At 42.2% G+C, this 14074-nt stretch overlaps 1 protein-coding gene and 1 non-coding gene across 2 annotated transcripts in view; both read left to right on the top strand.

The window, feature by feature from the left end:
- The window catches only part of ablim2 (actin binding LIM protein family, member 2), a 94751-nt gene that overhangs the window by 67382 nt on the left and 13295 nt on the right, over window positions 1–14074 (top strand). The window contains exons 12-16 of the mRNA XM_062066213.1: window positions 983–1090; window positions 2036–2089; window positions 2420–2457; window positions 4714–4807; window positions 4887–4945. Coding sequence (XP_061922197.1) covers window positions 983–1090; window positions 2036–2089; window positions 2420–2457; window positions 4714–4807; window positions 4887–4945 — 353 coding nt within the window. The remainder of the gene's footprint in view (window positions 1–982; window positions 1091–2035; window positions 2090–2419; window positions 2458–4713; window positions 4808–4886; window positions 4946–14074) is intronic.
- LOC133662974 (U6atac minor spliceosomal RNA) lies at window positions 4288–4373 on the top strand. The gene has a single exon (XR_009828216.1). It is a non-coding gene; the product is annotated as a U6atac minor spliceosomal RNA (small nuclear RNA).

The raw sequence follows: 14074 nt of genomic DNA, 5'->3' as shown, positions 1-14074 counted from the left end.
CAAGATGAAGGTGTTCCTGTTTTCTTTCATGTATGGTAATCAACAGAAAGATATTGTTCTAAACCAAGGACTTCAAAGCGGAGAGGAAGCGGGACCAGACTCCCCTCCAGGCGACCCTTTTCTTGAACCTCCTTTTTGAACTATTTTATGGACCTCTTTTGGAACTATTTTACGGACTCTTTTTGAACTGACCTTTTCTGTGATTTGTTTACGACCTTTTCTGTGAACTTTTTGCGACCTTTTTCCTTTGGAAACCCTCCCCAACCCCATGTGGTCGGGGAGGATCCAAAATAAAAGAAGGAGGCATGCAATCTTTTGGCAGAGCGTGCTGAGATACCGTACAAGGGTACAGTGTACAGACAACTCTCCTCAATAGAGTCCAAATTGAATTCTGTCTCTGTTTAATTCTTTGCCTCTTGTAATGTTTAATAGATGTCATCAGTGTTTGAACCTGACAGTAATAGATGGTAGTTTTTGCTTTAGTTTAGTTATTGTGTACTATTGACTTTGTTTGGTGTGTAATAAAAGATGATGGGGAAGTATTTGAAGTATTATGTTGATATTTTTAAACTGTCAATAGAACATTGCACAGTTAATACATGTGATTGGTATTGGTATCGGCCGATCTCACACATGGATGATCGGTATCGGAATATGCAGCATAAATCCCTGATTGGAACATCCCTACTAATGACTTCTACTATCATCTCGTCCTATACCCGAAGCTCCCACACAGCACCACTTGACGTGGGCCCCACAGGACCACCCCCACACCTGGAGCCACCACCTAAGGCACATAACTGTTTTTGCATAACCTGACATGATTTCCAATTTGTCAACTAAAACATTTGTTTTGTAGCTGACTTGCATCCAGTTAGTTTTTCCCAGTTTTGTTTTGTGACATTGTGGTTGTTTTCAACGTATATACTGTACATGCAAGAGTATTGATTATATTCTTTGTGTCTCATCTCCCGACATGTAGGTAGCGAAAGCGGTCGGAGTACCCCCAGCTTATCCGCCTACTCCGATGGAAAATCGCCGTCCTCCGGGTCGACGTACGTCGCTGCCCCTCGCCATTTCCACATACCTGGTAGGCCAGTATTGGAAAATGTCATAATTAGTTTTTTCTTTCTTTGTTTCCTAAAATGTTTCAATCAATCCCAGTTTATTCTTTTGATTCCCATGTAAATGTTCTAGTTTATTCGCTAAAAATGTCGATTGATTTCAATGTGTATTCATGTCTACTTTTTAGTGTATTCTTGAAATGAAAACAATACATGCTTATATAAAATAGCATAGAATTCATGCAATTTTTTCCCGCATTTATTACAGATAAACAATTTTTTATGTTTATTCCCAATATTTGGTTTTGTGTGCATTAAGTTTCCCACATTGAAGTTAGGGATTTGTTTTTCAATTTTGCTATTCCCAAATGTAATAGATTGTTTTGTTTTTTTTAAATCGGCCAGTCACATTTTATTAGTTTATTCCCCCCCCCCCCCCCCCCCCAAAAAAAATGTTTTCCCTATATGACCTTGGTTTTTGCCTCATAGAAACAAAATTTTTTCCCTTTATTTTGAACATTTTAGAAAATGTTATAGTTTATTCACACAAAATAAAACATACAATAAAACATTTGTAATGTAACATTTTTGTTATAGAGTATTTCCTTAGATTTCAGATGATTTTATTCAATTTTATTCCCATTAAAGAATATGCTTATTACCTTGATTTTTTTTTACTGGTTTCTGTATATATTCTTGTTAGTATCTCTAGAAAATATACCTTTTTAAAAGTGTTATTTTTGCCATTTTTTGAGTCATTCTTACTGAGATGTTTTGCTTTTACTACTGATTTTTTTGTTGTATTTGCTAATAACCTAATTCTCTTTTATAACAATGAATTTTTGCACGTGACCCCTTCCAAAATTAACGCATTCCTCTTTTTCCTTCATTCTTCCTTATTTTTTTCTGTCCTTTTTGTATATTTTTTTTATTATTCTAATGTCCCTCTTTGCCTATATTCCCGTTTTCAGAGCCTGTGGTCAAAGATAATATCTATAGAAAACCCCCCATCTACAAACAGCATGGTACAGTCCATCACCTGCTTTTAACAAAAAAAATGTTCCTCTCTTGCATGCAAACTTTTTCATGCTTATCTTCCTTGAATCTGGTGGTTTTTGGCGTTCCAGTTGACGAGGATTTGGTACAGCAAAATTAGCTTTTTAAAAAAAAATGGTATCATGTATTAGTGTAAATTACTATGTACTATGTGTAAGTTTCCCTCTTTAAGAAAATATTTATCATCTTATTTAATTTTCACATATTTAAAACATTTTTAATATAATGATAACATATATAAAAAAACATGTAATAACCAAGTTCATATTTTCAACTGCTAACTTTCTGCTGTTTTTCAGCTTCCAGAACTTCCTGGCAGGATGGCGAGGATAGCAAGGTAAGTAGTTACTTGTCTCATTACTTTCAACAACCCAAAACCAGTGAAGTTGGAACGTTGGGTAAATGGTAAATAAAAACAGAATACAATGATTTGCAAATCCTTTTCAACTTATATTCAATTGAATAGACTGCAAAGACAAGATATTTAATGTTAAAACTGAGAAACGTAATTAATTTTGCAAATAATCATTAACTTAGAATTTAATGGCAGCAACACATTGCTAAAAAGTTGGCACAGGGGCATTTTTACCACTGTGTTACATGGCCTTTCCTTTTAACAACATTCAGTAAACATTTGGGAACTGAGGAGACCAATTTTTGAAGCGTTTCAGGTGGAATTCTTTCCCATTCTTCCTTGATGTACAGCTTAAATTGTTCAACAGTCCGGGGGTCTCCGTTGTGGTATTTTAGGCTTCATAATGTGCCACACATTTTCAATGGGAGACAGGTCTGGACTACAGGCAGGCCAGTCTAGTACCCGCACTCTTTTACTATGAAGCCACGCTTGGCATTGTCTTGCTGAAATAAGCAGGTGCGTCCATGAAAAAGATGTTGCTTGGATGGCAACTTTTGTTGCTCCAAAACCTGTATGTACCTTTCAGCATTAATGGTGCCTTCACAGATGTGTAAGTTACCCATGCCTTGGGCACTAATACACCCCCATACCATCACAGATGCTGGCTTTTCAACTTTGCGCCTATAACAATCCGGATGGTTCTTTTCCTCTTTGGTCCGGAGAACACAACGTCCACAGTTTCCAAAAACAATTTGAAATGTGGACTCGTCAGATCACAGAACACTTTTCCACTTTGCATCAGTCCATCTTAGATCGCCTGTGACCTTCGATCCCTCAGGCGGTACTGGGTGTTGTTGATAAATGGCTTTCGCTTTGCATAGTAGAGTTTTAACTTGCACTTATAGATGTAGCGACGAACTGTAGTTACTGACAGTGGTTTTCTGAAGTGTTCCTGAGCCCATGTGGTGATATCCTTTACACACTGATGTCACTTTTTGATGCAGTACCGCCTGAGGGATCAAATGTCCGTAATATCATCGCTTATGTGCAGTGATTTCTCCAGATTCTCTGAACCTTTTGATGATATAGATAGATAGATAGTACTTTATTGATTCCTATTACGGACCGTAGATGGTGAAAATTCTAAATTCCTTGCAATAGCTTGTTTAGAAATGTTGTTCTTAAACTGTTGGACAATTTGCTCACGCATTTGTTGACAAAGTGGTGACCCTCGCCCCATCCTTGTTTGTGAATGACTGAGCATTTCATGGAAGCTGCTTTTATACCCAATCACGGCACCCACCTGTTCCCAATTAGCCTGTTCACCTGTGGGATGTTCCAAATAAGTGTTTGATGAGCATTCCTCAACTTTGTCAGGTTTTTTTGCCACTTGTGCCAGCTTTTTTTGAAACATGTTGCAGGCATCAAATTCCAACTGAGCTCAAATTTGCAAAAAATGACAAAGTTTTCCAGTTGGAACGTTAAATATCTTGTCATTGCAGTCTATTCAATTGAATATGAGTTGAAAAGGATTTGCAAATCACTGTATTCTGTTTTTATTTACCATTTACGTGCCAACTTCACTAGTTTTGGGGTTTGTACAGGAACAAACAAGTCTCGTGATACAACCACCATTTCGCCTCGATGTTGCATACCGGGTGGTTTTAGACAGTTCCAGGTGTCTTTCAATGACAAATTTGTCCTCAACGTTTTGTCCAGCTGTCACAACCAAATTTAAACTAAGCGTCTCGACAGATGGCAGATAATAAACTGTGAATATTTTCAGTTTTCTGTGGCGTCACAACAAAGTTTGGATTGAAATGGCCCCTGTGGCCTGCAACACATATATGGTTAAGGCATTGCCACCTACTTAGTGGCATCTCTAACCAAGGTTGTTTTTTTTTCGCCTAGTGGTTAGAGTGTCCGCCTTGAGATCGGTAGGTTGTGAGTTCAAACCCCGGCCGAGTCATACCAAAGACTATAAAAATGGGACCCATTACCTCCCTGCTTGGCACTCAGCATCAAGGGTTGGAATTGGGGGTTAAATCATCAAAATGATTCCCGGGCGTGGCCACCGCTGCTGCTCACTGCTCCCCTCACCTCCCAGGGGGTGAACAAGGGGATGGGTCAAATGCAGAGGACACATTTCACCACACCTAGTGTGTGTGTGTGTGACAATCATTGGTACTTTAACTAAAGTTTGACAACTCACCCTGAATCATTTCCATTGCATTCTAGAACGCCAGTTGGATGATGGATGGACAGATGGGCCCAGAAGACCTCGACCCATGCAAGTCAACATGCAGTTTGCCAATGAACACCTACAAGCCAAGTGAGTATGATTGGTTAACATGGCACAAACTGACGACTGTTCGATCAAAAAATATTAAATTACCATTATATTTTGTCAGGTTTTCCTCATAATAAGTTTGCATCCTTACCTGGTTATGGGAGGAACGGCATCTACAAGGTGAGCTACCCTCGTTAGCTATTAATGCTGGCTTGTTGATGTGAATTTGAAATGCTATTAAATATTTTTTATATGTAAATTCTGTAATAGCAGTGGTCTTCAACAGGGGGTCCATTACTTAATAAATAAATACAACAATTGTGCTGAAAATAAGTTAAGGTTACAGTTATGTTTGGGTTATGGTTAGGGTTGTATATAATCTGCAGAAAAAGCAATACATCTAAATACCAAAATAATAACAGCCAAATAACAGCCAAATAATTACCCATCTTGGATCACGTTACAAATCAAGAGCTTTCTCTCGTGTTGTCAGCGCCACTGTGGCCATCTTGAAAAAAGGGTTCACTTCCATTGTTGTCACTAGAGATGTCCGATAATGACTTTTTTGCCGATATTCCGATATTGTCCAACTCTTAATTACCGATTCCGATATCAACCGATATCGATATACTGTATACAGTCGTGGAATTAACACATTATTATGCCTAATTTTGTTGTGATGCCCCGCTGGATGCATTAAACAATGTAACAAGGTTTTCCAAAATAAATCAACTCAAGTTATGGGAAAAAATGCCAACATGGCACTGCCATATTTATTATTGAAGTCACAAAGTGCAATATTTTTTTTAACATGCCTCAAAACAGCAGCTTGGAATTTGGGACATGCTCTCCCTGAGAGAGCATGAGGAGGTTGAGGTGGGCGGGGTTGAGGTGGGGGGTAGGGGGTAGCGGGGGGTGTATATTGTAGCGTCCCGGAAAAGTTAGTGCTGCAAGGGGTTCTGGGTATTTGTTCTGTTGTGTTTATGTTGTGTTACGGTGCGGATGTTCTCCCGAAATGTGTTTGTCATTCTTGTTTGGTGTGGGTTCACAGTGTGGCGCATATTTGTAACAGTGTTAAAGTTGTTTATACGGCCGCCCTCAGTGTGACCTATATGGCTATTGACCAAGTATGCATTGCATTCACTTGTGTGTGTGAAAAGCCGTAGATATTATGTGACTGGGCCGGCACGCAAAGGCAGTGCCTTTAAGGCAAGCCCCTAATATTGTTGTCTGGGTGGAAATCGGGAGAAATTCGGGAGAATGGTTGCCCCAGGAGATTTTCGGGAGGGGCACTGAAATTCGGGAGTCTCCCGGGAAAATCGAGAGGGTTGGCAAGTATGATGGGGAGAGGCAACTGCTCTGTACTTCTCCCTACGTCCGTGCACCACTCCGTACAGCGGCGTTTTAAAAAGTCATAAGTTTTACTTTTTGAAACCGATACAGATAATTTCCGATATTACATTTTAAAGCATTTATCGGCCGATAATATCGGCAGTCTGATATTATCGGACATCTCTAGTTGTCACCCTTGTGGGCGCGACTTAGACTAAAATCTGTGGCCGCAGCCAGACCCTCCTCCACTGTCTCATACAAAATGGAAAAACAAGATGGCTGCTCTGACCTTTGACCTTTGTCGGGTGACAATGACAGCCGATAGAAAATGGGCGTGTTTTTTAACTGAAGTCACGTCCTTAAACCACCACCAAGGGGCACTGTGTAACGTTACAAAAACAATTAAAAGATTTACATTTGTTTCTGTTAATTTCTACATCCATCCATTTTCAACCGCTTGTCCCTTTTGTGGTTTCGGGGGGTGCTGGAGCCTATCTCAGCTGCATTCGGGCGGAAGGCGGGGCACACCCTGGACAAGTCGCCACCTCATCGCAGGGCCAACACAGACAGACAGACAACATTCTCACACTAGGGCCAATTTGGTGTTGCCAATCAACCTATCCCCAGGTGCATGTTTTTGGAGGTGGGAGGAAGCCGGAGTACCCGGAGGGAACCCACGCAGTCACGGGGAGAACATGCAAACTCCATACAGAAAGATCCAGAGCACAGGATTGAACTCAGGACTACTCAGGACCTTCGTATTGTGAGGCATGTGCACTAACCCCTGTTCCACCGTGCTGCCCTTAATTCCTACAATTATCCAAAAATATTTATGTTTATTTCCATGGAAGGTTTCTTTCTTTAAAATTTAAATGTTCAAATTTGCAGTTTCACCCAAAAAAGTCTTTAATATTCGGATGTATTGTTATAATTTCTAATTGAGCGCTGTGTTAATATTGTATTCCATAAATTTATACAATTTTCAGAAAGATAGCTGTAATTTTTCATAGACCATTTCTAGCTTTATATACCGTATTTTCCGCACCATAAGCCGCACCTAAAAACCACAATTTTTCTCAAAAGCAGACAGTGCGGCTAATAACCCGGTGCGCCTTATATATGGATTAATATTAATATTTATTTTAATAAAGTTTAGGTCTCGCAACTACGGTAAACAGCCGCCATCTTTTTTCCCCGTAAAAGAGGAAGCGCTTCTTCTTCTACGGTAAGCAACCGCCCCAATAGAAGAGGAAGCGCTTCTTCTTCTACTGTAAGCAACCGCCAAGGTGAGCATCCGCCCCCGTAGAAGAAGAAGCGCGCGGATATTACGTTTCATTTCATTTGTGTGTTTCTGTAAAGACCACAAAATGTCTCCTACTAAGAGACACGCGTACAAGGTTCCACTGACTTTTTTTTTTTTCCAAATATTTTTATTGAATTTTGCAGACAATACAGCATGATGAATCATGGCAACAGCAAGTTGGAGTATCTGCACATTTTTCAATAAGTAACATAATAAACCCCATCCCTTACCATACCCACCCACTTAATTCCCAAGGTAATTGTCGCCTAGTGCCCACAACAAATATAGACACACATGAATATATGCAAACTTAGCTTCAATCTAACAAACTGTATTGAAGTAAATAAAGAGTAAATAAGGTGAAATAAATAAATAAATAATACCTAAGATATACAATAAAATATAACGTAAAAGTAAATAAACACAAGGAATGAGGGGGGGGGGGGGTCTTCAGCGGTCAGTTCTGTCTAAGTTGGGTTACCCGAATCGCTTGGGGTGATGTCAAGCTTGTCCCTAATAAGGTCCAGGAGGGGGCCCCAAGTTTTATGGAAAGATGCCACAGATCCTTTCTGCGAGAACCGAAGCTTCTCTAATTGCAGACACCGCAAGACATCTTGTATCCAATTGTTATGGCTCGGCGGAGACGCAAGCTTCCATTTAAAAAGAATTGTACGCCTAGCCAGCAGAGTCGTTAACGCAATGACATGACGAGCGGTTGCAGGTAAACCGTCCACCTGTGGAACGCCAAAAAGGGCAGTCAGCGGGCTGGGTGTTATTGTTCTATCAAGGGCCTGCCCGACAGTGTCAAAAATAGCCGACCAAAAACTTGAGAGTTTTGGGCACGTCCAGAACATATGCAAATGGTCAGCTGGGGATTGTCTACAGCGGTTACAAGCGTCGCTATGGTTGGGGTATATTTTAGCCAGTCTAGCATTAGTAAAATGTGCTTTATGTAGTATCTTACATTGTATTAGGCCATGCCTAGCGCATATAGATGATGAATGCACCAGCCTCAAAGCTTCTCTCCACCGCCCATCAGGTATAGGTGCCCCAAGGTCATGCTCCCAGGATTCTCTGGCAGGTGAAGTGTTGAGTGGATTCAGAAAGCAGATTTCATTATATATTACAGATATCAAACGTCGTTTGTCAGAGTCAAAGGAGAGAAACCGATCAATTTCTGCTTCTGGGGGGCGGTTGGGAAAATGGGGAAATTGTTTTTTAATAAAATGCCTTATTTGAAGGTATCGGAAGAAATGTGTATTAGGTATATTGTATCTTGTTGACAGAGAAGCGAACGAAGAGAACACTCCATCGTGGTACAGGTCGTTGAGGATTTTAAGGCCGTTAGTTGACCAGGTGCGAAACGCAGAATCAGAGCAGGCAGGGATAAAGGCGGGATTGTTCAAAATCGGAGCACCGCTGGAAGCTTTGTGCAGGCCATGATGTTTCCTAAATTGAGTCCAAATTTTAATAGTATTTTTAACAACTGGGTTTAGGGAGGTCCCCAATGAACATAAGGGTAGCTGTGAGCAAATCACCGCGTGCAGGGAACCATTAGACGATGCTACCTCTATGTGAGCCCAAGGTGGACAGGCGGCTGGGGAGTCGCAGCGGACCCAGTACAGAAGTTTATTGATATTGCAGGCCCAAAAATAATTTCTAAAGTTTGGAAGTGCTAGACCACCCTCCGTCTTAGGGAGCTGTAGAATGGCTTTCCTAAGGCGGGCTGGCCTGTTTTGCCAAATGAAAGCAAGAAGTTGTTGATCAAGGCCAACAAAAAATGATTTGTTGAGACATATAGGGATGTGTTGAAAGAGATATAAAAATTTCGGAAGTAAAATCATTTTTATGAGGTTAGTGCGGCCAACCAGGGAGAGGGGGAGGGCAGCCCACCTGGACAAGTCCGATTTACATTTGTCTAACAGTGCTTGAAAGTTTTTACGAAACAGCTCTGTGGGAGAATTCGAGACAAACACGCCCAGATATTTAAAACCGTCCTCCGAGATCCTAAAGGGGAATTGTGAGCGCGGGAGTGACCTTGCCAAATTATTCACAAAAAATAGTTCGCTTTTCTGAATATTCAGTTTGTACCCTGACAAGCGACCGAACTGATCTAGAATCGATAGTATATGGGGAAGCGAGGACGATGGGTCCGAAACGAACAACAGAAGATCATCTGCATATAGGGAGAGCTTATGAACCCGACCAAAACGAGTGATACCCTTAAATTCCTCCGAATTCTTAAGCCAAATAGCAAGCGGTTCAATGGCTATATTAAACAGCAAGGGTGAAAGCGGACATCCCTGCCGGGTCCCACGCTGGAGAGGGAAGTAAGCTGAACGGATGCCGTTAGTATGTACGGAGGCAAGCGGAGTCTCGTACAGGACTCTAACCCAAGAAATAAATTTAGGATCAAAACCAAATTTCTCCATAATAAAAAATAAATAGCCCCACTCCACCCTATCGAACGCCTTCTCCGCATCCAGCGCCACCACAACCTCCGGAGTATCAGATGGCGGAGTGAGAACTATGTTCAACAATCTTCTGGTATTGAAGAATGGATGTCTCCCCAGCATGAAGCCTGTCTGATCGGCCGAAATTATTGAGGGCATCACGGTTTGAAGACGCGTAGAGAGAACTTTCGCCAGAATCTTACAGTCCACATTCAAGAGCGAGATCGGTCTGTAGTTACCACAAGAGGTAGCATCCCTGTCTTTCTTAAGAAGTAATGAAATGGAAGCCTCTGACAGAGTCCCTGGTAAGCGGCCGGCGTTGAAGGAATCATTGAACATTCTTGCTAAAATGGGGGATAACAGTAATGAGTAAGCCTTGTAAAATTCAACTGTGAAGCCATCAGGACCGGGCGACTTTCCATTTTGCATAGATCGAATTGCCTCCTGTATCTCTGACGAGGAAATGGGTCTACCCAGCTCCCTGGCAATGTTTACATCAATGCAAGGATATGTTAATGAATCGAGGGGGTTGGGGCAAATCGCGGAGATAGGAGAACATTCAGAAGTGTATAATTTAGTGTAAAATTCAGAAAAACACTTATTAATATCAACTGGATCAGAAGTATAACTACCATCGGGTAGTTTAATTTTGGGAATCGACCGCGATGCGCAAGCAGCCCTGGCCCGTTGAGCTAAAAGTCGGCCGGCCTTGTCTCCATGTTCATAGAAGCATTGTTTGGATTGTCGCAGTTGTCTTTCTACTATGTGCGTCATAAGCAGGTCATGTTCCGAATGTAGCAGAATACGTTTTTTATACAGGGATGGAGATGGACAAACAGCGTATACATTGTCGAGGTCGAGGAGTTCTTTAGCAATTTCCGTCAGCCTAGCCCTCTCAGTCCTCCTCATCCTGGAAATATAAGCGATCACCTGTCCCCGGACAGTAGCCTTAAGTGCTTCCCACAAGATGCTATTTTCAATGTCAGGGGTGTCATTAAACTCAATATAGGTACGAATTTCTGTTTCAACAAAATCTTTGAACTTAATGTCCGAGAGCAAGTGAGAGCTGAACCTCCACATTGTGCGGCCGGTCACACCTTGCGGAAATTTAATGTCGACTGAAATTGGCGCGTGGTCAGAGACGGCTATCGGGTGGTAGTCACATGCGCTAATACAATGCAAGAGATTGTTATCTATTAAAAAGAAATCAATACGGGAAAACGAATGGTGAACGTGTGAGAAGAATGAAAATGCCTTCCCATGCGGGTTCCTGAATCTCCAGGGATCTGAAAGTCCTACTTGGTTTGCATAAGATGACACAGCCTCTGCTGCTTTGGATAGTGTATTTCGAGTATGGGAGGATCGATCAAGAATCGCATCCTGGACTAAGTTAAAATCCCCGCCTACGATTATGCGGTGGCTATCGACGTTGGGGATCCTAGCAAAAAGTCTTGTGAAAAAAGTGTCATCATCCCAGTTAGGTGCATACACAGAGACTAAAATTACTGGTGTGTTCTGTAACGTGCCCGAAACCACAACATAGCGACCTTCATTATCTTCTATAACGTCTGCTGGCTCAAACATAACACGCTTATGGATAATTATGGCTGAACCTCTAGCCCTAGCAGAAAATTTGGAATGGAATAAGTGGCTCATCCAAGACCTCTTAATACGGAGAATTTCTGATGTCTTCAGGTGTGTTTCTTGCAGAAACATAATGTCCCCTTTAAGATGCTGCAGCCGAGTTAAGACTTTACCAATTTTGACAGCGTTGTTCATGCCCTTGGTGTTCCAAGAGATGATACGCACTCCGCCACTCGTCATCCTACCAGCATCCGCCATCTATTAGACCCCAACAGTAAATCTGTGTGACACGCCTTAGACCCCACGGGGAGGGACGGGAGGGAGAGAGGGAAGACATAGCAGCAAAAAAAAATAAAAAAAATAATAACAAAATAGTACAAAACACCAAACTAGTAATGACAGAAAGACACATTTCAACAAACCCCAATAGATTAGAATGCAATTACCCTTACTACCCACCCTAAATAAGAACCTTATCTGAGCTCTCTCGCTCTTACTTAGCCTAACTTGACTAATGTTAACTTCCGGAGTCTCCTCCCTTACAGTAGCAGCAATGAACTCCATAAAGCGAAATAAGAATTTAAAGTGAGCCTACTATCATGAGACGCATCCCAACCTGAGTGTATAGTAATATAGGAAATATTAAACCGAAATAAACAAACAAGGCACATACCGAAATGTACAGTGCACTGCACCAGTAGCTGTAGTGATGTTTTTTGGACCAAGGAGTGCCTCATAATGTGCATACGAATAACTAGTTCGGATTAAAACAAATTAGGATGCATAATCAAAATGTGTTACAAATAGCTTGGCCCCTCAGGAAAAAGAAGAAAGAACGCCCGGTACGGAGCGGAACAAACAAACAGACCAAAAATAGTTATGACCATCTATGTTGGAAATTATGTGACCACCGTTAGCCAGGGTGTAAATTGCAACACTCAAACATTGCTTCCTATTATGAACACACGTCTAAAATGGTGGTCAAGGTTTAGAACAGCAAAACAAACAAAGGCCCACAATGTCCACAGTGAATGTAAAGTTATCATAAGTCAGGCCTCTGAAAAAGTTGGAACTTACAGTCTTTATTCCAGGAGCTGCACAGTCCTGGTGCAAATTGTTGTCATGTCCAGACGTATTTTAGTGGTAAATAGCCATCCAAGCCCATCAGGTATCTTGCGTGCGGATTGATGTCAAGAAGTCCTCAGCCTCTGTAACCGATCCGAGTCTCTTCTTACCACCATCCTTCGTTACTATGACAAGCCTGGCCGGGAACAGTAATGCTGGTCGTAGGCCCATTTGGTAGAGCTTCGGCATCACATCGCGGTATTTTTGGCGTTGTTCCACCACTTCAGGTGCGTAGTCCTCGAAGATGGCGACGGGGTACCCTCGGTATTGTAGCTTGCCTCTCCTGGCCCTGGCCTCGCGGATAATTCTCTCCTTCACCTGGTACTTGTGTAGCCGTATCAGAACGGGCCTCGGTCTCTGGTCTGGCTTCGGCTTGCTAGCGAGTGTTCGATGAGCCCAGTCGCACTCCGGCGGTGATTCAAAGAAATCCTCGTCAAAAATCTCCTTCAGTAGTTCCGCAAAAAAGGTAGTTGGACGTGGCCCCTCCACGGACTCTGGTATGCCGACCACTCGGATGTTGTTTCGCCGACTCCGGGATTCGAGGTCGCTAACTTTAGCACGTAGCTTAGCCTCGATGTCCGTTAGCTTAGCACATGTTGCTTCCAGTGCTAGCAGGCGTTCGTCTTGCAAAGTAGCATTTTCTTCGAGTGAGGTAATTTTCTGAGAGTGTTCAGAGACCTTGGTGTGTACCTTATCAATCTTTGTCTCGAGTGTAGAAATTGCTGTCCTGAAGTCCGTGGAGAGGGCCTGGCGGTGTTCTTCCAGAAGCTTAGCTATAGCCGACATACTGACTTCACCGGCACCTCCGTCGGAAGAGCTAGGTCCGGCCCCGGTATCTCTGGCGTTCCGCTTCGTCGAGTGAGTTGGCATTTCTTGCCGGTTGCAACTCCGGAGTAATATATTCACCAGCTCGCTGGCTTTGTTTATGGAGTTTTAAAAGAGTGGCAATGTAAAAAGTTGTGGGAGGGAGACTCAACACGTGTCTACTCCATCTTGCCCAGACCGGAAGTCGGTTCCACTGACTTTTGATATTCATGTGAACCGCACTGTGGATACAACGGGAACACGTACGGTGAATATTCGCACCACAGGGAATGAGAAGTCGTCCTACTGTGGTTCTAGCTTGCCATGCTAATGGCCAGAAACTTCCACCCACGGTGATATTCAAAAGGAAGACCTTGCCAAAAGAGAACTTTCCAGCCGGCGTCATCATAAAAGCTAACTTGAAGGGATGGATGGATGAAGAAAAAATGAGCGAAGAGACCAGGTGACTTTTTTCACGCAGCTCCGTCCCTGTTGATCTACGACTGCATGCGCGTCCACATCACAGATGGTGTCAAAAAACAAGTGAAGCACACCAAAGAAGAATAATTCGAGGGATTTGTGGATGAGTAATAACTTCAGAAAGTGAGCTTTAAATGTTTATTTTGTGTGTTGTGTGACACTAACGTATGAGCAACGTCGAGTTATTGATGTTGCTATTGCTCTGCACTATTTTGAGTGTTACTATTT

Source organism: Entelurus aequoreus, linkage group LG12, assembly GCF_033978785.1.
Source record: "Entelurus aequoreus isolate RoL-2023_Sb linkage group LG12, RoL_Eaeq_v1.1, whole genome shotgun sequence".
Lineage (NCBI taxonomy): Eukaryota > Metazoa > Chordata > Actinopteri > Syngnathiformes > Syngnathidae > Entelurus > Entelurus aequoreus.
The sequence above is the reverse complement of the archived record's forward strand: the minus strand, read 5'-3'. Positions and strand labels throughout refer to the sequence as shown.